At 49.7% G+C, this 20387-nt stretch overlaps 1 protein-coding gene across 50 annotated transcripts in view; it reads left to right on the plus strand.

The window, feature by feature from the left end:
• Nucleotides 1-5352: 5352 nt before the first annotated feature.
• The window catches only part of ATE1 (arginyltransferase 1), a 183020-nt gene continuing 167985 nt past the window's right edge, over nt 5353-20387 (plus strand). For 13 of the 50 annotated variants that reach the window (XM_017348619.4, XM_089313909.1, XM_051824248.3 and 10 more), the window contains exons 1-4: nt 6160-6338; nt 8713-8776; nt 11954-12016; nt 16472-16575. In XM_017348619.4, the coding sequence (XP_017204108.1) occupies nt 6233-6338; nt 8713-8776; nt 11954-12016; nt 16472-16575 (337 nt within the window). In that variant the 5' untranslated portion in view covers nt 6160-6232. Of the gene's footprint in view, nt 5837-6158; nt 6339-6488; nt 6687-8270; nt 8374-8712; nt 8777-11953; nt 12017-16471; nt 16576-20387 lie in introns of those variants that run through there. The other 37 variants (XM_089313902.1, XM_089313905.1, XM_089313903.1 and 34 more) reach the window with 15 other exon arrangements.

Consider the following 20387-nt stretch of genomic DNA (forward strand, 5'->3'; position numbering starts at 1 on the left):
TTGTTGGGTCCCAGCAATCCTGAGGTTATGGAATGTCACACTCAGGCTCCCTTCTGCTCTGGATTCTTTCCTGATGGCTTGAGGGTGGGGGAGGGGTGAAGCAGCAGGACGTGGTAGGTGACCTTGCTGTGGGACCATCACTGGTCTGCAGCAGCCCCTGATGACTGCTCAGGCCTGGTTTCCTTCTTTTCCTCCTTCCTCAGCCATTGCTTTGCTGTCGTGTGGCTGTGTGGGTGCCTGGTCGTGTCTGCACGTCCGCTCTGCCCCTCCCGTGCACCCCAGGGATGCAGATGAGACGCTGGGTCTCTGTTCTCTGAGCTGCCAGCACTTCCTACAGTTTCTCTGCAGAGCCAGAGCTCGGGAAGGTCTGTTGCAGGAATGACACTGTCCCAGTCTAAAGGGCACGGTGATTTCCAGGAACTTAGGCTTGGTTCTCCCATAAAGTGGCCAAGGAGAGTCCAGGTGTTCCCGCAGTGCCTGTGCCAGTTGAGAATGGACTTGGCTGAAATTCCTGGAAAACCATAAATGACTAACAGTGGCTTAAAGAGCGATTTGCTTTCCTCTGTTAGCGCTGTCTGAGGGAGGCAACGATGGCTTTGCTGTAGTAGCTTAAGGTACAGGCAAGTTCTCTGAGACCCTCAGGGTCTTTCCTGGTGCTTGTGCCTATTGGTCACAGAATGGCCTCTGGAACTCCAGACATCACATCTGCTTTCAAAGCAGGAGGAAGAGGAGAGGGAGAGGTCAGCATCACAATTTTGATGCATTTGGATTTAATTTGTTCTTTTTCTAGTTTCCCAAAGTGGGAGCTTTGATTGTTGACTTAAGACTTTTTTTTCTGACATACCATAAATACTATAAATTTCCCTGTAAACACTGCTTTTTGTTGTATCCCACAAATTTTAAGTTGTGTTTTTTTTTTCATTTAGTTCAATAATTCCTAAATTTCTTGAGACTTCTTTGACCTGTTATTTAGAGGTGTGTCATTTAATCTCTGATTATTTTGGAATTTTCCAACTATGCTTGTTATTGATTTCTAGTTTAAATGTATAGTGGTCTGAGAGCAAACAGATTATGGCCTCTTGGGTTTTTATTTTTTTACAGGCAGAGTGGACAGTGAGAGGGAGAGACAGAGAGATAAAGGTCCTCCTTTACCGTTGGTTCACCCGCCAATGGCCGCTGCAGCCGGTGCACCGTGCTGATCTGGAGCCAGGAGCCAAGTGCCTCTCCTGGTCTCCCATGGGGTGCAGGGCCCAAGCACCTGGGCCATCCTCCACTGCACTCCCGGGCCACAGCAGAGAGCTGGCCTGGAAGAGGAGCAACCGGGACAGAATCCGGCGCCCCGACCGGGACTAGAACCCAGTGTGCTGGCGCCGCAAGGCAGAGGATTAGCCTACTGAGCGGCAGCGCCGGCTGCCTGTTAAGGCTTTTTTTTTTTTTTTTTTTTTTTATAGCCCAGGAAGTGGTCTTTTTTGGTGATTAGTGTGATCTTGAGAAGAATGTGTACTCTGCTGTTGTCAGATGAAGAATTCTAGAGATGTCAGTTAGCCCCAGCTGGTTGATTGTGCTGTTGGAGTAAACTGGGTTCTTACTGATCCTCCTCCTGCTGGACTTGACAATGTCTGATAGAGGGGTAGTGCAGTCTCCTCTATAATACTGGATTCATCAATTTCTCCCTGCAGTTCTATTAGTTTTTGCCTGATAAATGTTGCCACTCTGCTGTTAGGTGTATATATATGAAAGACTGTTTCCCTGGAGAACTAACCTCTTTATTACTGTGTGATGTCACTCTTTATCCCTAATTGTCTTGTTATCAAGTATTTACTTGGAAATTACTAGAGCTACTGTATGTTTCTTTGATTATGGTTAGCATGGTATATCTTTCATCCATTTATTTTGAATCTTTTTAAATTTGAGGTCAGTTTCTTGTACATAATGTATACATTGGTCTTTTTAAACATCTATGCTGATAGTCTCTGTCTTCGAACTGGTGTGCTGAGACCACTGATGTATAAAGTGATGACTGACCGCTATCATCACTGTCACTGCTTTCTATTTGTTGGTCTTACTCTTTTTTCTGGTCTGCCACTCTTTCAACCTTCTCTTGTTTTAGTAAGCATTCAATATGATCTCATTTTTCTTCCTGTTTTAGCATATCAACTATTCAATTTATATTCAGACCATTTTTTTCTTAGGTGATTTGTAGATGGTATCCTTCCAGGATTTAATTTTTTAAATTTTAAAATTAAAAAAAAAATGGTTGCCCTTGAATTTACCATATACATTTACAACTAATCCAAGTTCTCTTTCATACAACACTACACCATTTCATAGTTCATGCCTTGGAAGAATATTCCCAGTCCTTAAAACACTGCTGGCACTCATTTCTATAAGCTATAATCACCAAATAAAATTGCTGTAATTTTGAATCAATTGTTACCCATTCAATTAAGGTGGTCTTTGTTTGTTTTTTGAAACAGAATGAGAGAGAAGTGGGGAGGCAGGCCAGCATCGCATTTAGGTGCTGGTTTGAGGCCCAGCTGCTCCACTTCTGATCTCTCTCTGCTATGGCCTGGGAAAGAAAGCAATAGAAGATGGCCTAAGTGCTTGGGCTCCTGCACCCACCTGAGACACAGAGGAAGCTCCTGGCTCCTGGCTTGGGATCAGCAAAGCTCTCGCTGTTGCGGAAACTGGGGAGTGAACTAGCGGCAGATGGAAGACTCTCTCTCTGCCTCTCCTTCTCTCTGTGTAACTCTGACTTTCAAATAAATAAATAAATCTTTGAGAGAGAGAGAGAGAGAGAGAGAGAGAGAGAGAGAGAGAGAGAGAGAGAATCTTCCATTCATTGGTTCACTCCCCAACTGGCCATGATGGTCGGTACTGGGCCAGGCTGAAGCCAGCAGCCAGGAACTCATCTGGGTCTCCTACGTGGCTCCAGGGTTCCAAGCATTTGGGATATCTTCTGCTGCCTTAGGCACATTAGCAAGGAGCTGGATAGGAAGTAGAGCAGCTGGGAGTTGAACCAGAGCTCTTATATTGGATCTGGAGTCACAGGTGGCAGCTTCACCATTGTACAACACTGGTCGTAGATGAAGATTTTCTTAAAAATTATTTTATTTCCACTTGTTCCTTCCTTCTCTAGTGTTGTTTCCTCTTTTATGCAACTCCAAATTTCTGACCTATATTATTTTCCTTCTTTCTGAGGATTTCTTTAACATTTCTTGTGAAGCAGGTCTACTAGCAACAAATTCCTTTCATTTTGTCTGAGAAAGTCTTTCTCGTTCATTTTTCAAGAATAATTTTTTTTTGGTGACAGAATTTTAGTTTTTTAACATGTTTTTCTCTCAGCACTTTATGTATTTTAATCTTTTTTAAAAAGGATTTATTTGTTTAATTGAAAGAGTTACACACAGAGAGGAGAGGCAAAGAGAGAGGTCTCCCAACTGCTGGTTCACTCCCCACTTGACCGCAATGGCTGGAGCTGTGCTGATCCAAAGCCAGGAGCCAGGAGCTTCCTCTGGGTCTTCCCATGCAGGTACAGGGGCCCAAGGCCTTGGACCATCTTCCACTGCTTTCCCAGGCCATGGCAGAGAGCTGGATCAGAAGTGGAGCAGCCAGACTTGAACTGGCCCCCATATGGAATGCTTGGCACTGTAGGTGGCGGCTTCACCTGCTACGCCACAGCGCCGGCCCTGAAGCCCTGGAGTGCTGCACAGTCTAGGGGCACCCTAGGACTTCGTGCACGCTGCATGGCCATCTCTTAGGTTCTTTTCCATTGTGTGCGGCACAAACAATACTTAACAATGTCGAGTCACCAGGCCAAGAGACGTCTTCAACTTAGCTAGACGCATAGCCAACAGCAGATGTGGTAGTCATGTCAAGCCTCTGCTAATGCAGGCCCTGGGAGGCAGTGTGACGGCTCAGGGGGTTCCTGCCACTCACAGCAGGCAGAGTTCCCAGATGCCAGCTTCAGACCTAGGGAGCCCCAAGCCACTCTGGGTATCTGCAAGGGAACCTATGGATCCCAGCCCGCTCTGTCTCCCTACCCTCCCCCACATACTCCAAAGTCTATTTCTCTTGAGTTTCATGATTTCACTTTTTACACATTGCAAAAAATATAATCCCCTTACTGCTGACTAGAAAAACTAAGAGGACAGCCAGGCTTAAATTACCTGGGCACACATTAGGAAAGGTTAAGGAGGGGGCTGCACGCTTGACCCGCGAGGCCCACGCACCGCTGGGATGGTGGGGCCATGACGTTCTTCGGCAAGAAGCACCGGAGATGAGTTTCATGTGTCTGCTTTATTAACGACCACGCACACCTTTAAAAGGGCAGGCAGGAGGGGCATAACTAATTCAGGGCAACACTAATTCTGTACGATAGAACCAATATTGGCGTCACTGTGCTTCTCCAATCAGATTGAAGGTCACATAGCTCAGGTAGCTTTCCAGGTGGTCCTAATGGGCCTGGGCCACACCCAGGAGCTGTTTACCTGACTGGCAATTACAGGGCCCTTTAACTGGGAGGGGGGAGTGCCTGGGGCTCCCACTGCCTGCCAGCAGTCAGGTTGTGGGGTCCCTCCCAGGGGGCACGGTGCGCCATGCCCCCTCAACCTTCTGCACGGGCAGGGCAGGTACAGGATCACCCACAGGTGGCCACCTGCATGCTACACAGGGGCCAGTTTGAGTCCTTGCCACCCACGCGGGAGCCCCAGATGAAGCCTCTGGCTCCTGACTGGCCCAGCTCTGGCCATCTGGGGAGCAAACCAGCAGAAGGAAGATTTCTGAGCCTTTCTCTCTTCTTTCACTTTTAATGATCTATTTTTTATTTATTTATTTTTTGACAGGCAGAGTGGACAATGAGAGACAGAGAGAAAGGTCTTCCTTTTGCCGTTGGTTCACCCCCTATGGCCGTTGTGGCCGGCGCACCGCGCTGATATGAAGGCAGGAGCCAGGTGCTTCTCCTGGTCTCCCATGGGGTGCAGGGCCCAAGCACTTGGGCCATCCTCCACTGCACTCCCAGGCCACTGCAGAGAGCTGGACTGAAGAGGGGCAACCGGGACTAGAACCCGGCGCCACAGGTGGTGCATTAACCAAGTGAGCCACGGTGCCGGCCTCTCAAATAAATAAAATCTTAAAAAAAAAAAAAAAAAACAAACAGTGGCAGCACATTGGAGACCCATGGCCTATACAAATGTCTTGTTTAACCCAGAGAATTATAAAAAATTTATCTTAACTAAATATTTTCACATTCCAAAACAACCCGGATTCCCTCTCTGGCACCGGGCATACAGCGGCTCAAGGCTGCAATGGTTCTGACAGCGGTTTCCTTTAAAAACGCCCAGAGCCCTCACCAGTCAGACCGGCTGCGCCTGCACCTGTTACCCACGGGTATTAAGCGAGTGCTGGCTCGTCGGTTACCCGCAAGGTGGTCTGCGGAGACCCGAACGCAAGGCTCGGCCCATTCACAGCCTGCGCGTCTCGGCGGTCTCATCCGCGACATGGGGCCGCGGCCGCACGGCCCTGGGCAGGCTGGCCGCGACGCCGGCTCGGGGCGCGACTGCGGCCCTCCCGCTCGCGTCGGCAGCGGCGGGACCCCCGGCCGGCCTCGCCTGCTCCCGCTCGCGCCCGCAGCGGCGGGGACCCCCGGCCGGCCTCGCCTGCGCCCTCCCCGCCGCCGGCCCCCGCTCCCGGCCCAGGTCGGCCCCGGGCGCCGAGAGGCGTGGCCGGCCCGCGCGGCACCTCGCGGCGGCCATGGCCTCGCTGGTGGAGTACAAGGGCCTCAAGGCCGGCTACCATTGCGGCTACTGCGACTCCGAGGAGGGCAAGGTGTCCTGCGGTGAGTGTCCCCGGCGGCGCGGCCGTCTCGCGCCCCTGGCCCGCAGGCGTCCGCCGCGGCCTCGGCCGGCCCGGCCCGAAGAACGAGCGGACGCCGCGGCCCGCTCCCGCGCCCCTGTCCAAGTCGCCTGTGCCGGGCCCGGTCCCCTTCCCGCTCCCTCGCTCCGTCTCACCCTCACGGACGGCGACGGGGAAGAAACGGAAATCGCGGGCGGCTGCCCTCGCTCAAGATGGCGCGAGCGGCGTCAGCGGCGAGCGACGCCGGGCCGAGCCGGGCCCGCGGGCGCCGAGCGGCTTCGCGCGAGCCTTGGGGGCCTCCCGCGTGGCGCGCTGCATTGTGGGCTGGCGGCGGCGGCGGCGGGGAGCCCGGCGGCCGGGCGTCTGCGGGGCCGGGGCCATGGCCGCCTGGGCTGCGGTGTCGCCCAGCGTCGTGGAGTATTTCGAGGGCGAGGACTTCTACCGCTGCGGCTATTGCAAGAACGAGTCGGGCAGTCGCTCCCATGGTGAGCGCGCCGGGCTGGCGGGCGTGGGAGGCCGATCGTCGCGGCGCCGCGGCCCGGGCGGACCCGCTAGAGGGGTCCGGGGCGCCCGCCCGGCGTTCCGCGTTCCGCTCGCGTGTGACTCTGCCGCTTGTTCCTCAGGAGCGCCCTGCGTGGCTGGGGCCCCGGCGGTTAAAGGCCGGCCGGGGTCCGCGGGGGTCTTTGCCCGAGGCGCGCGTGGCGCGGGCGTGTGGTGCGCGCAGCTGGGCGCAGCCGGCCGCACAGCTGCGCCTCCGGGACCCCGGAGCTGCAGCCCGGCGCACGTCTGCCCTGCTCCGTTTGTCCTGGTTGCCAGGGACCCCAGCGCCAAAGGCAGGGCCAGCCCACGGTTTTGTGTTCTTTGGGGGACAGTTTATGTTTCGCGTTAATTTCCTGCTGTGTCATGCGGATATAAAGGCTGAGACCTATTGTTTTTGTAAACTTTCTCTTGTCTCTTGAGAGTTTATTTGAAAGGCAGAGTGACCGGGCTTCCATCCGCTGGTTCACTCCCCAGATGGTCGCGACAGGCAGGGCCGGGCCAGGACCAAACCAGGAGCCCGGGGCTCCTTCCAGGCCTCCCGCGTGGGTGCAGGGGTCCCAAGGACTCTGGTCATCCAGCCCTGCCTTCCCAGGCCATTAGCAGGGAGCGGGGTTGGAAGTGGAGCAGCGGGGAATACCAGCTGGTGCCCATATGGGATGTAGGCGCTGCAGGTGGGGCTTTAACCCTCTGGGCTACAGCACCGACCCCCAAAACAAATACTTTTTAAAATTAATTTATTTGAAAGGCAAAGTCAGAGAGGCAGAGGCAGAAGGATAGAGATCATGCGTCTGCTGGTTCCCTCCCCGAATGGCCGCAAGGGCTGGAACTGGGCCAAACGGAAGCCAGGAGCCGGAAGCTTCCTTAGGTCTCCCATGCAGGGGCCCAAGCATTTGGGCCATCCTCTACTGCTTTCCCAGGCTCATTAGCAGAGAGCTGGATCAGAAGTGGAGCAGCCGGGACTGCAACTGGTGCCAGTATGGGGTGCTGGCGTTACAGGTGGCTGCTTTACCGGCTATGCCACAGCACTGGCAACTTCAAAAATAAATCTGAAATAAAAAAAGTGTTAGGCACTTGCTGTGAGCGTGCATCTGAGTGGACAAACATCCTTCAGTTGCAGGAGTAGTTACCCAGATGGGCTAAGCAGAAAAACGTTTACAGGTAGGGTTAGATAGAGAAAACGAACAGGATGCAAGTGGCGTGATGGACGTGATTGCAGTTCCAAGAGGAGAAGCCCCAGAAGCACACCAGGTAGTGGCAGTGCTTGCAAACCAATGCAGGTTCCTTCCATTTCCCTTGCAGAGTATTTGTACAGATTCATGTCATTTAAAAAAAGATTTATTTATTTGAAGGCAGAGTTACAGAGAGGCAGAGGAAGAGAGAGAAAGGGTGAGGTCTTCCATCTGCTGGTTTACTCCCCAACTGGCTGCAATGGCTGGAGCTGTGCCTATCCGAAGCCAGGAGCCAGGAGCTTCCTCAGGCGCTCTCATGTGGGTGCAGGAACCCTAAGACTTGGGCCATCTTTTACTGCTTTCCGAGGCCACAGCAGAGAGCTGGCTCAGAAGTGAAGCAGCCAGGTGCCAAACTGGCGCCCATACGGGATGCCTGCACTGCAGGCGGCAGCTTTACCCGCTATGCCAGAGTGCCGGCCTCTCCTGTCATTTTTAATTCTAATTTTAATTGTCAAAGTCTTTAGAACATGCGTTTATGGGTGAGTGGGCCTTGTTAAATCCATTGGGGATATTATTAAAGTTCGGAGGTGTGGTGCCTTCCGATTGTGGTGAGGATCTAAATCTGTGATGTCACGGAGACTACTGACAGTTGACTTTAATCTTCAGGTAAACGTAACTGGTTTCAGGAGTGGGTGTGTCTAACAGTTAAATGCCTGCATCCTCACCCGGATTCCTTGCTTTGATTCTTAGCTTTGGCTCCTGATCTCAGCTGCTGCCAGTGCAGACCTGGGAGGCAGTGGTGATGGCTCAGGTTGTCGGGTTTCTGCTGCCCAAGTGGGAGACCTGGGTTGCATTGCTGGCTTGGCCTTTGCAGGCATTTGGGGAGTGAACCAGCAGATGAGAGCGCTCTCTGTGCCTATCAAATTTTAAAGAAGTAGTCACTTTAACATATTGGAATTTTAAATTGTGTTTTTCACTTGTGTGTTATTAGGTCAGGTTAACAAGAATGAAGTGTGTACAATATTTTCACTTTTTTCCGGGGTGAATGTTACAGGATTTTTACCTAAATATTCGTATGTTTAAGGTGATGCTGGAGTTTAAAGGAGGAGGTCTGTCCTGTGACTGACACCGTGCTTGTTTTCTTTTCCAGGCATGTGGGCGCACTCCCTGACCGTGCGGGACTACCAGGACCTCATCGACCGAGGCTGGCGGAGGTAAAGCTGCTTCCGCGGGCCGCGGCCCGCCGTGCCTGCTGGGCTGCGGCTCCCTGCGAGACGTGGCTTGTCTTTGACGTTCTGTTGTTGGAATGAGGATTCACATTTTTGTTACAGTCCTTTGTGTAGTGATTTTGTTCTCTTTTAAAAAGTATTTGTGAGGAAAGCTTCAGTTATAGAGCGAGGCGGAGAGTATTATACCAAGCCTCACTCACGTGTCCCTGGCTTCAGTAGTCGCTCAGTCTGCCAGTCCTCACTCCGCTCCCACAGTGCTTTGCAGCAGGTCTCATCTGTAGACTGCTGTTACGGGTCTCATCTCGGCATACCTATAGAAGAGAGTCTGTAAGAGAGAAGGCGTTTCCTTCTTAACGTATTCAAAATGCCCCATCATAACTAAGAAAATTAGTTCTTTGATGGTACTTATTATCCAGTTTCATTTGGATCTTTGGGTTGCCTCAAAGACATTTCTTTTTCTGTTTAGACAGTTTTATTTGAATCAGGATTCCAGATTCCACACATTGCCTTTGTTTTTGGGTGAGGTTTTTACAGAGATGATTTTAAATTAACTCTTGAAAAGATTATTTTTAAGATTTATTTATTTATTTGAGTTACACAGACAGAAGCAGAGGCAGAGAGAGAGAGAGAGGTGTCTTCCATCTACTGGCTCACTCCCCAGTTGGCTGCAACGGCCAGAGCTGCACCGATCCGAAGCCAGGAACCAGGTGCCTCCTTCTGGTCTCCCATGCGGGCGCAGGGCCCGCCTTCCCGGGCCACAGCAGAGAGCTGGACTGGAAGAGGAGCAACTGGGACTAGAATGCGGCACCCATATGGGATGCCGGCGCCGCAGGCGGAGGATTAGCCAAGTGAGCCACGGTGCTGGCCCCCGAGTTTTTTTCAAATTTTTTTTTTTTTTTTAAGATTTACCTATTTATTTGAAAGGCAGAGTTACACAGAGAGAGAAGGAGAGGCAGAGAGAGAGAGAGAGATTCTCCATCTGCTGGTTCACTCTCCAGATGGCCGCAAAAGCCGGAGCTGCGCCGATCTGGAGCCAGGTGCTTCCTCCAGATCTTCCCACGTGGGTGCAGGGGCTCAAGGACTTGGGCCATCTTCTGCTTTCCCAGGCCATAGCAGAGAGCTGGATTAGAAGTGGAGCAGCCGGGTCTCGAATTGGTGCCCATATGGGATGCTGGCACTACAGGCGGCGGCTTTACCCACTACGCCACAGTGCCGGCCCCAGGTAAAGTTTCTTAACAGAAGCAGCGTTAGATACTCCATGCTATTATTCAGAGATAAAGGAGGGGCTGGTGTGGTGTAGCAGGTAAAGCCACAGTCTGCATTGTTGGCATTCCATATGGGCACTGGTTTCTGTCTTGATTGCTCCACTTCCCATCCAGCTTTCTGCTAATGGCCTGGGAAAAGTAGTGGAAGATGGGCCAAGTATTTGGGCCCTTGACACTCGCATGGGAGACCCAGATGAAGCTCCTGGCTCCTACCTTCGGCCTGGCCCAGCCCTGGCCATGTGGCTATTTGAGGAGTGAAGCAGCTGATGGAAGATCTTTCTCCTGCTGTCTCTATCCCCCTGTCTCTGCAGTTCTTTCAAATAAATAAAGAGATCTTAAAAAATGACAAAGGATTGAGTGCACCAATTGGAAAATCATAATTTTCTTTAATAAGGATGCTCAACCAGGTAGATGTAGGTCAGATTTTTTAAAGATTTATTTATTTATTTATTTGAAAGTTGGAGTTACACAGAGAAGGAGAGGCAGAGAGAGGTATTCCATCTACTAGTTCACTCCCTAATTGGCCACAATGGCCGGAGCTGTGCTGATCTGAAGCCAGGAGCTTCTTCTGGGTCTCCCATGTGGGTGCTTTCCCAGGCCATAGCAGAGAGCTGGATCCGAAGTGGAGCAGCTGGGAACTAGAACCAGTGCCCTTATGGAATGCTGGCATTGCGGGCGGTGGCTTTATGTACTGTGGCACAGCGCTGGTCCCTAGTTTGTTTTCTTTAAGATTTTATTTATTTATTTGAAAGGAAAGCTGCAGATAGAAAGGGAGAGACAGAGAGAAAGGGCTTCTGTCTGCTAGTTACTCCCCAAATAGTCTCAACAGCCGGAGCTGGGCGGATCCAAAGCTAGGAGCCAGTAGTTTCTTCCGGGTTTCCCACATGGGTGTAGTAGCCCAAGCAGTCGGGCCATCTTCCATCGCTTTCCCAGGCCATAAGCAGAGAGCTAGGTCAGAAGAGGAGCAGCTGGGACACGAACCAGCGCCCATAGGTGATGTGGGTGCTGCAGGTAGCGGTTTGGCCTATGCGCCACAGTGCTGGCCCATGGGTCCGATGCGGAAAGATTTTGTTTGCCTGGATGAACTGTTCTTCCCTGGAGGCAGAAGGGAGCTGTTGGAGGATTTCACGTGAGATTGATTGTTGGGATTTGCTTTGGGAGAGTGTTGAGGTGGCAGCTAGGAAGGCGAGTTCCAGAGGTGGTTGCACTGTGCAGAGGTGAGGTGAGGAGGAGTGGCGTCTCGGTGGCAATGGCAGTGGAGAGGGGCGGGCAAATTTAAGGTGGTTTTTAAGACGCGGAGCATTTGCTAATGGATATGGAGGTGAATGAAAAGAATCGTCTAGTGACTCAGGTGTCTGGCTTGAGAACTTGATGTAAGTTTGTGGCATTAACTGCAGTCTGGAAACCGTGGAAAGGTTGGTGATGGCTATTTGTGCTGGTGCGTGTGGAACACCCAAGTGGGTGTCCCAGGCAGCAGCAGGTGCCAGTCCCTCAGCAGCACGGGCAGTTTTCTGTCCCTCAGCAGCAGGTGCCAGTCCCTCAGCAGCAGGTGCCAGTCCCTCAGCAGCACGGGCAGTTTTCTGTCCCTGAGCTTGTCGTGTCGGGGGTCGTGGCAGGTCAGGGAGTGGAAGGCTTGCAGATCTGATGAGAACATGGTTCAGAGGATTAACCCTGGGGTTCACATGGAAGGGTTTAGGAGAGAAAAGACTGGTTTCTGGTCCTTGATATACCCACTTGCAAGATTATTTAAATTAGGAAGAACAGTTAAACCAAAATACACTTTTGTGTTACTGGTTTTTATTTTTTTAACCCTTAATTAACTTAGTGCTCCTGTTCTAATTTATTTTGGTACATGTGAAAAATGTAAGAAATTAACCAACTATTTTTACAACTTTAGGAGTGGGAAATACGTGTATAAACCTGTCATGCATCAGACATGCTGTCCTCAGTACACAATAAGGTAAGAATTTCAGAACCAGGAGGAGGATCTAAAGCACCAAGAGTGTTCAGACATGTGTTAGTAGATTCCTAAGCTTTTTAAAGAACGTTAAACCTAATTAGGTATTCTTTATATTCATGTACAAATCAGTAGCTTTTAATACTGATTCTGATACAAATATGTGAAAAAAAAAACTTATTTAGCAATTCAGTGAGTAGATGCTGTGCAATACTGGTAGATATTCAAAGTACTTTCAGAAATCCGCGACAGCACTTAGCTGAGGACTTGCCACAGTCTGGTCTTCAAGCAGTGCTCAGTCCTGCCACAAAGTCAGATTTTCACACTTGGAAAGTTTTAACCCAGAAAGTCTATAATTTGACAAAGTATTTGCTTGATTTTTCATAATCTTTTAGACTTTCTATGTGCCCATTACTCTACCCTAACATAGGATTTTTCCCTTCTTTTCTGATTATAAAGGTCATCTTCATTTTAAATTTTTTTTGTTGGCAGAAGATGGGGGCAGTGCATTAACATTTTGCAGTATGTCTTGTCTTCCATTTTGATGTCTGTATGTGGCTGAAAAAGTGAACACGCTTGTATTCACGGTTCTGTTGGCCTTGTTGCTGTCTCCCTTAGTTGCTGTTAGCTTGCTTTTGAGCTGCAGACCGCTTCTGAGAACTTGATTACTGCTATAGTTCCACATTCATTATTTGAAAGGTAGAGTGAGGGAGAGGGCGGAGGGAGACAGACAGATGCACCATCCCCAGCTTCACCCCCCAGTGCCTGGTGGAAGCCAGGAGCCAAGAACTCCATCTTGATTTCCCACGAGGGTGGCAGGGACCCAAGTACTTTGGGGCCAGCATCTGCTACCTCCCAGGGTGTGCATTAGCAGGATGCTGGATTGGAATCAGAGGTGGGACTGGATCCCATACCCTCCTGATTGGGGTGCAGGTGTCCCAAGTAGCTGCTTACCCCTCTGTTCTACAAAACCCACCCCTATCCATTGTTTTTTAAGACATATAGACTACGAAAATGTTTTGCATATTTACTGAAAGTCCATGGACTCCTGATTAACAGCCTTTTCTCTTTAGGAAGCTGGACATGGGCTTGGCAGATAAGGAGGCCAGATGGCCTGTGGCTGGCCTGCAGTCTCATTTAATGCAGGGAGAGTGCCTCGGCCATCCCCTTGCAGGCGTCATGACTGGGAAGGCTGACGTCCTCAGCAGAGGACGGGGTCTTCAGAGGTCACTGTTGTGCACTTGGGGAAGCCCTCGTCAGCCTGAACCCTGAGGATCTTTCTGATTAGAACAGGCCGATTTCAATTTTTCTAAAAAGCACCTAGAATATGTTGGGCCATTTATGTAAAGCACTATTCTGGGTAGAGTCTTCATGAAGAGAGTTAATGTTACAAAACAGAGTGATTGTAAACTGTGGGTTTTGCATTTCATGCGGAAGCACATGTTTCCTGAATTGTTAACTCTTTACGCAACTTATTTATATATTTCAGTCTTTCTGAGTTATTTTCTTGTATTCTTGTAATTTTACTTGCTCACTACAGCAGTTACCTTGATAACTTTATGTTTAAGAAGAGAGGGGCTGCCTGATATGAGTGTAAATGGAGACTAACTTTGCTGTTAAGTCTTTTTTTTAAATTAAATTGTAAATGCTCATACTTTAAAACGTCTGATAGTTGGATAAAGCTCATTTGGAAGATAGGGGTCCCCCAGAGTCCCCCTTCCTACCCTGTTTCCCATTGGCAGTCACCCTCAAATCCTTTGATTGTTTCTGCTGGTTTTTCATCTCCCAGTCTGTAAGTAACGTGTAATTGCTGTACTTGATTTCTTCTTTTTTTTTTTTTTTTTCCCTCCTGTTCTCCTGCGGCATTCAGGCCCCTTTTGAGCTCACTGCCAGCTTGCTGTTTCTGGATGGACGCATTCTCACAGCCGTACCATGTGGAGTACTGTGGTTTCTTTTCCTTTCCTTTGCACATTTTTGCTTTCCCTAGCAATGTTAATTGTCTTTTGGTGTCATCTTCTGTGTACAAATTGCGAGTTTATTATGAAACACTTTCCCAGTTGTGTAAGTGTCCTTTGGTACAGATGTTTAGATGCGTCAAGTACTCTGTCGCTTTGATTGTCTTCCAGAATTCTCCCAGACTGACTGACCTGCTCTCCTCTGCACTGGCTGGCCTCCCCACCTGCTGCACCACTGTCACCCGGGATCTGTCTTGTCCACAGTCTTAGGGTTTTCTGGTCTTGAGTCAGATCTCATCTACTGTATCCTGAGCATCCTTCCTTATTATTCTCTTTTTCTGTGTCAGTGAAGTACATCTTCTAGTAGCCTTTTTTTTTTTTTTTTTAAAGATTTACTTTATTTTATTTGAAAGAGTTAAAGGGAGAGGGAGAGGGAATCGGAGAGGGAGAGGGAATCAGAGAGGGAATCTTTCATCCACTGGTTTGCTCCCCAGTTGGTTGCAACAGCCGGAACTGTGCCGATCTGAAGCCTGGAGCCAGGAGCTTCTTCTGGGTCTCCCACATGGGTGCAGGGGCCCAAGGACTTGGGCCATCTCTTACTGCTTTTGCAGGTCATGGCAGAGAGCTGAATCGAAAGAGGAGTAGCCGGGACTTGAACCCGTGCCCATATGGGATGTTGGAACTGCAGACGATGGCTTTACCTGCTACACCACAGCGCCTGCCCCTCTAGTGGCTTTCTGAGAAGAAGTGCATGAGAGATTTTTTGAGACCTCACATGTCTGAAATATTTTTTTGTTTTTTAAAGATTTACTTAGTGGGAAGGCCGAGTGACAGAAAGGGAGAGCTCTACAGAGAAATCTTCCATCTGCTGGTTTACTTCCCAAATGCCCACAATAACTGGGGCTGGTCCAGTCTCAATCCAGGAGCTAGGAGCTCCATCTTGGTCTCCCACATGGGTCGCAGGGCCCAGGTGCTTGGGCTTTCATTCACTGCTTTCCCAGGCACGTGGGCAGGAGCCAGAAACAGAGAAGCCGGGACTTGGACTGGACTCTTACGTGGAGGGGCAGACAGTGGCTTTACCTCTGCCACACACCTGACTCTGAACATGCTTTAATTCAGTGAAAGTGTTTTAACTAACCTTTAGACTGGTCATTTTTTTTTCTTTGTACTAAATCTGAGAAATTTCCTTAATTATATCTTCCAAATCTTGTTTATTTCTTCTACCAGTTTTTACTTCTGAGATGTGTTTTTTTTCTTAGGCTGTTACCTAAAAAAGAAAAGTCCATTTTATGACTGTGATAGCTTAAGAAGAGATTCTCTTAGCGCCGCGGCTCACTAGGCTAATCCTCCGCCTAGCGGCGCCGGCACACCGGGTTCTAGTCCCTGTTGGGGCGCCAGATTCTGTCCCGGTTGCCCCTCTTCCAGGCCAGCTCTCTGCTGTGGCCAGGGAGTGCAGTGGAGGATGGCCCAGGTGCTTGGGCCCTGCACCCCATGGAAGACCAGGAAAAGCACCTGGCTCCTGGCTCCTGCCATCGGATCAGCGCAGTGTGCCGGCCGCAGCACGCCGGCCGTGGCGGCCATTGGCGGGTGAACCAATGGCAAAGTAAGACCTTTCTCTCTGTCTCTCTCTCTCACTGTCCACTCTGCCTGTCAAAAAAAAAAAAAAAAAAAAAAAAAAAAAAGATTCTCTGAGAATGTAATTTTTAAGGTCATGTTTCTGCATAGACTGTATCCTCCAACTTCTCCAGTCTGGGCACCCATCTTAGCAAGAGGGGCCTGCCTCAAGTCCAGTGACTTCCGCTTTCCTGCGTCTGGAAGTCCTGTGTGCCCAGATGGATGTGTCTGCTGCGTGTTGGAGTCCCTGTTGTCAGTATTTTTAGGTCTGATTACACTCTGGAGAAAAAACCGGAATCTTCTGCTGTTGTGGGGCTGGGTTGGGGAGAACCGTTCAGTATGCAGACTTTAATTTAAGCTTCCTGTTGTCAGCTCTGTACTTGGGCACGTAGGAGGCCCTATTTCTTACTTTTCCCCAAAAGCTAGATTGTGTCGGGAGTCATCTCTGCTGAGTGGAGAGGGATCTGACTTAACGCCTTTGAGCACAGACTTGCAGGGAATCCTCGTATTCCCAGAAGTATCGGGCATCTCAGTCCCTGGGACTGTTGGGGCAGTGTGGAGAACACTGGACATAGTGTTGGCTTTTCCCACTGTTGTCTTGGGATTCAACTTGGATCTGCCAAGTCAGTTACCAGTTGTACTTACATGTTCCAGCTCCTGACATTTCTCCCCTTCTGCTTTTCCTATGATTTATGTGTTTTTCTTTTTAAAAAATTCCCTGTCTGTAGTTTTAATAAGATTTGGAGTGGAAGCAGAAGCTACATTAAGCCCCATCTTAGCAGAAATCTCGGGCATGAGAGTGGCTTCTGTGTGGCAGACGTTGTGCAGAGCTGGGTCTGTTTCTTCACAGTGTGAGTTCACTTTTTAAATATTTATTTTTCTTTCTTAGGTGCCGACCTTTACAGTTTCAGCCATCAAAATCTCACAAGAAGGTTTTGAAAAAAATGTTGAAATTTCTGGCTAAAGGGGAGATTTCCAGAGGAAACTGTGAGGGTGAGATGAGCCTGGTGGAAACACCATCTGTGTAACTTGATGTTTCTTTCGAGGGTTCCCACCTGCAAACATCCAGAGTTAGGTGGGGGGAGGGGTTCCTGCCATCACGGTGTGATGGTGACCACGACCAGCACTGCCGTTGCTGCTACTGCCAGCTCCCACACCTGCGACACAGGGGCTATGTACTGGGAGGGTCTGGCTCGAAAAGCAGTTGAGGGTGATTGTGAAGATAGTGTGATTCCTTGAGTTTCTTGAAATGTTAGTTTTCAGAGTGCTTTGACAGCTCCTCTGCCTTGGGCATGTTGCTGTGCCTACAAAGTGGAGAGAGGGGCTGTACCTCTGGAGAAGCAGGTGTTGCAGTCCGGGCAGACGGGCTTATAAATCACTTGTAATGCTGAGTCAAGTCGGGTCTCACTGGTTGAGTAAGTCTTTGCTTCAGTCAACTCTATTGTCTGAAGCTGCCTATTGGAATTGGGTGACTTTCCTGAAAGACAAGTAGTAGTAGCATTTAGTTTGCTTTGGTGATATATTTTACTTTTTCAGTTTTGTTAATAGGATGCTGCCTGTTTGCAAATTGACTGTTGCCTATCTTTTTACATAGTTTTTACGTTGGCTCTTTATCCGATGTGTTCTAGGCATCTGAGTTACTTGTGTCTGGAACTGAATTAACTAGGGTTGAAACCTGAACAGCTGTGACAGAGCTGCCAGCATGTAGTGCCTAGTGTGTGATAGAAGTCTGTGTCCTTCCTCACATAATAGTCCAGTGAGGATGTTCCAGGCTGGTGTACAGCTCTGCTCCCCTCAACAGCCGTGGGGCTTTTATTGCAAAGGTCACTAATCCAGCCAGTGAGAAGGGGAAACAGTGGAAATTCAGGATCATAGATTTCCAAATAAGTGAGACACATTGATTACTGATGGTGTCATACTCCATTGGTGGAGCTTGGTCAGTGTGCTGTCTGGTGGTATGTTTCCCCTGCTACAGTGCCACTGTGCCACTCTGTTTTTTTTTTTTTTTTTTTTTTTTAAACCAGTAAATAGGTGAGCAAAGTTTAATGAAAAGAAATGAAGAAGGGACCGGTGTCGTGGCCTAGCAGGTGAAGCCTCTGCCTGCAACGCCAGCGTCCCATATGGGCACCAGTTTGAGACCCAGCTGCTCTGCTTCTGATAAACTTCCCTGCGGATTTCCTGGGAAAGCAGCACAAGGTGGCCCAAGTGCTTAGGTCCCTGCGCCTTTGTGGGAGATCTGGACAAAGCTCCTGGCTTTGGCCTGGCCCAGCCCAGGCCGCTGCCGCCATTTGGGGAATGAACCAGCGGATGGAAGATTTCTCTGTCTCTCCTCTTCTCTCTGTAACTCTGACTTTGAAATAAATAAAAAATAAGTCTTTAAAATAAAAATAGAAATAATCGCCTGACAGACCAGGCAGGCGTCTCCGTGAACGCCGAGAGCTCAGTCTGCGCTGATTGGAGTTTTATGGATGTTGGGTGTGGGTCCTTTTTTTCCCTGCCTATACCATTTCTGAAATATTGCTGAGTGGAGGGCTTTCTGGATGTGGAACCCCTACCAGAATTTCACAGTAGCCCCCTTGGTGGAGGGCAGATGATATTACCCTAAGCTGCCCCCAGGGAGAGGGCTGGGACCCCCCAACCAGGTAATTGAGCAGTGGCAAGACTTTACCATCTAAATGCTGGTTTGCTTCAAGGCTTGCTTCCTTGTTCCATCATGCATAAATTCACATTTTTCTTCGGCCCCTCATGGACACATAGGCTCATGTCTACTTAGCTACCTTAACATTCTCCCCTCAAGAAAAGTAACCCATAATTTTACGGTGGGACGTGGATGAAGGTCCATCTTCGTGTTTTCTTTGGAGCTGACATTCGGGCACGGAGCTGCTCTTGGGTGGAGTTCTCTTGCTGTCTGTCCTGTGGTGTGTGGAGGCGGCCTGCAGAAGCTTGTCTTGTGTGGTCCAGAGGCCTGGTCATATCATCCAGAGGGATAGGCCGGAAGCCCTGTCTCATGATCGTCCGGAGCTGGATGGCTTGTTCTCTGTTAGATAGAAAATTATGGGAGCATTAGAGGGGCCAGCGCTGTGGCGCAGTGGGTTAATGCCCTGGCCTGAAGCGCCGGCATCCCATATGGACGCCGGTTCGAGACCCGGCTGCTCCACTTCTGATCCAGCTCTCTGCTGTGGCCTGGGAAAGCAGTAGAAGATGGCCCGAGGCCTTGGGCCCCTGCACCCACGTGGGAGACCTGGAAGAGGCTCCTGGCCCCTGACTTCCAATAGGCGCAGCTCCGGCCGTTGCGGCCAACTGGGGAGTGAACCATCGGGTAGGAGGATCTCTCTCTCTCTCTCTCTCTCTCTCTCTCTCTCTCTCTCTGCCTCTCCTCCCTCTGTGTAACTCTGCTTGCAAATAAATAAATAAATCTTTAAAAAAATTATGAGAGCATTAGAGATACGTGGTCCAGAGCAGAGCAGTGGGAGTGTGGAAGCTGTAAGGTCACGGGGCAGCAGCAGGGTGTTCATGACCAGATGCTGGGCCAGATAGTCCAGCCTTGTTCATGCTGACCGTGGGCTTGTCCAGCTTTACTCAAGAAACGGGGAACGTGGTTTTGTACCTGTCTAGTTTAATAAAAAAATTGTTTTTGAGAATATGACAGATGACGCTCGGACAGCAGATGCCCGTTTTGAAGGGCTGAATTTAACAACCCTAGCTTGGGCCCTAGTAATGGCAGCTTTTCACTGGATGAAGGTTGAGTGTTTTTTCCAAAGGAGGGGGCTCTATTCCCACTTACTCTTTTTTTTTTTTTTTTGGTTAAAGATTTATTTATTTATTTGAAAGTCAGAGTTACACAGAGAGGGAAGGAGAGGCAGAGAGAGAGGTCTTCTGTCCACTGGTTCACTCCCCAATTGGCTGCAACAGCCAAAGCTGTGCCAATCTGAAGCCAGGAACTTCTTCCAGGTCTCCCACGTGGGTGCAGGGTTCCAAGCACTATGGTCATCTTACAGTGCTTTCCAGGCCATGAATAGAGAGCTGGATCAGAAGTGGATCAGCCGGGACTCGAACTGGCACTCATAAGGGGGATGCCAGCACTGCAGGCTGTGGCTTTATCCGCTACCCCACAGTACTGGCCCCCAACTTGCTCTTTTCTTTTTATTCCTTTTTTTTTTTTTTTTTTTTTTTTTTAGAATTATTTTATTTATTCGAAAGACAGAGTTACAGAGAGAGGTAGAGCCAGAGAGAGAGAGAGAGAGAGAGGTCTTCTGTTCCTCTGATTCACTCCCCAAAATACCACAATGACCAGAGCTGAACTGATCCGAAGCCGGGGGCCAGGAGCTTCTTCGGGTCTCCCATGTAGGTGCAGGGGCCCAAGGAGTTAGGCCGTCTTCTACTGCTTTCCCAGGCTATAGCAGAGAGCTGGATTGAAAGAGGAGCAGCTGGGACTTGAACTGGCACTCATATGGGATGTGGGCGCTGCAGGCTGGGGCTTTAACCCGCTGCGCCACAGTGCCAGCCCCCTTCCCCCCACTTGCTCTTGAGAGCCTGACATAGAGCCTGCTGTAGGAGCTTTGCTATTTCGCTTTCCCTAGGGGTCCATAACCTGTTAGTTGAAACTGTCTTAAGGTCGTAGGAACATGAATCCACTACATGGATTGCATTCTCTCTTGGGGCCAGTTTCTGTTCCCCAGAGGTGAGGATGAGCCCCCAATAGTTTATTTTCTGGTAGACCAGGTAGTTGTGCTTTTTTCTTCGGTACCCAGTAGCCATGTTCTAGTCTAATGTCTCAGGAGGAGTCTCAGGTAGGGAAGCAGACT

The sequence above is a fragment of the Oryctolagus cuniculus genome, chromosome 15, assembly GCF_051225735.1.
Source record: "Oryctolagus cuniculus isolate XC-2025 breed Fujian yellow rabbit chromosome 15, ASM5122573v1, whole genome shotgun sequence".
NCBI lineage: Eukaryota > Metazoa > Chordata > Mammalia > Lagomorpha > Leporidae > Oryctolagus > Oryctolagus cuniculus.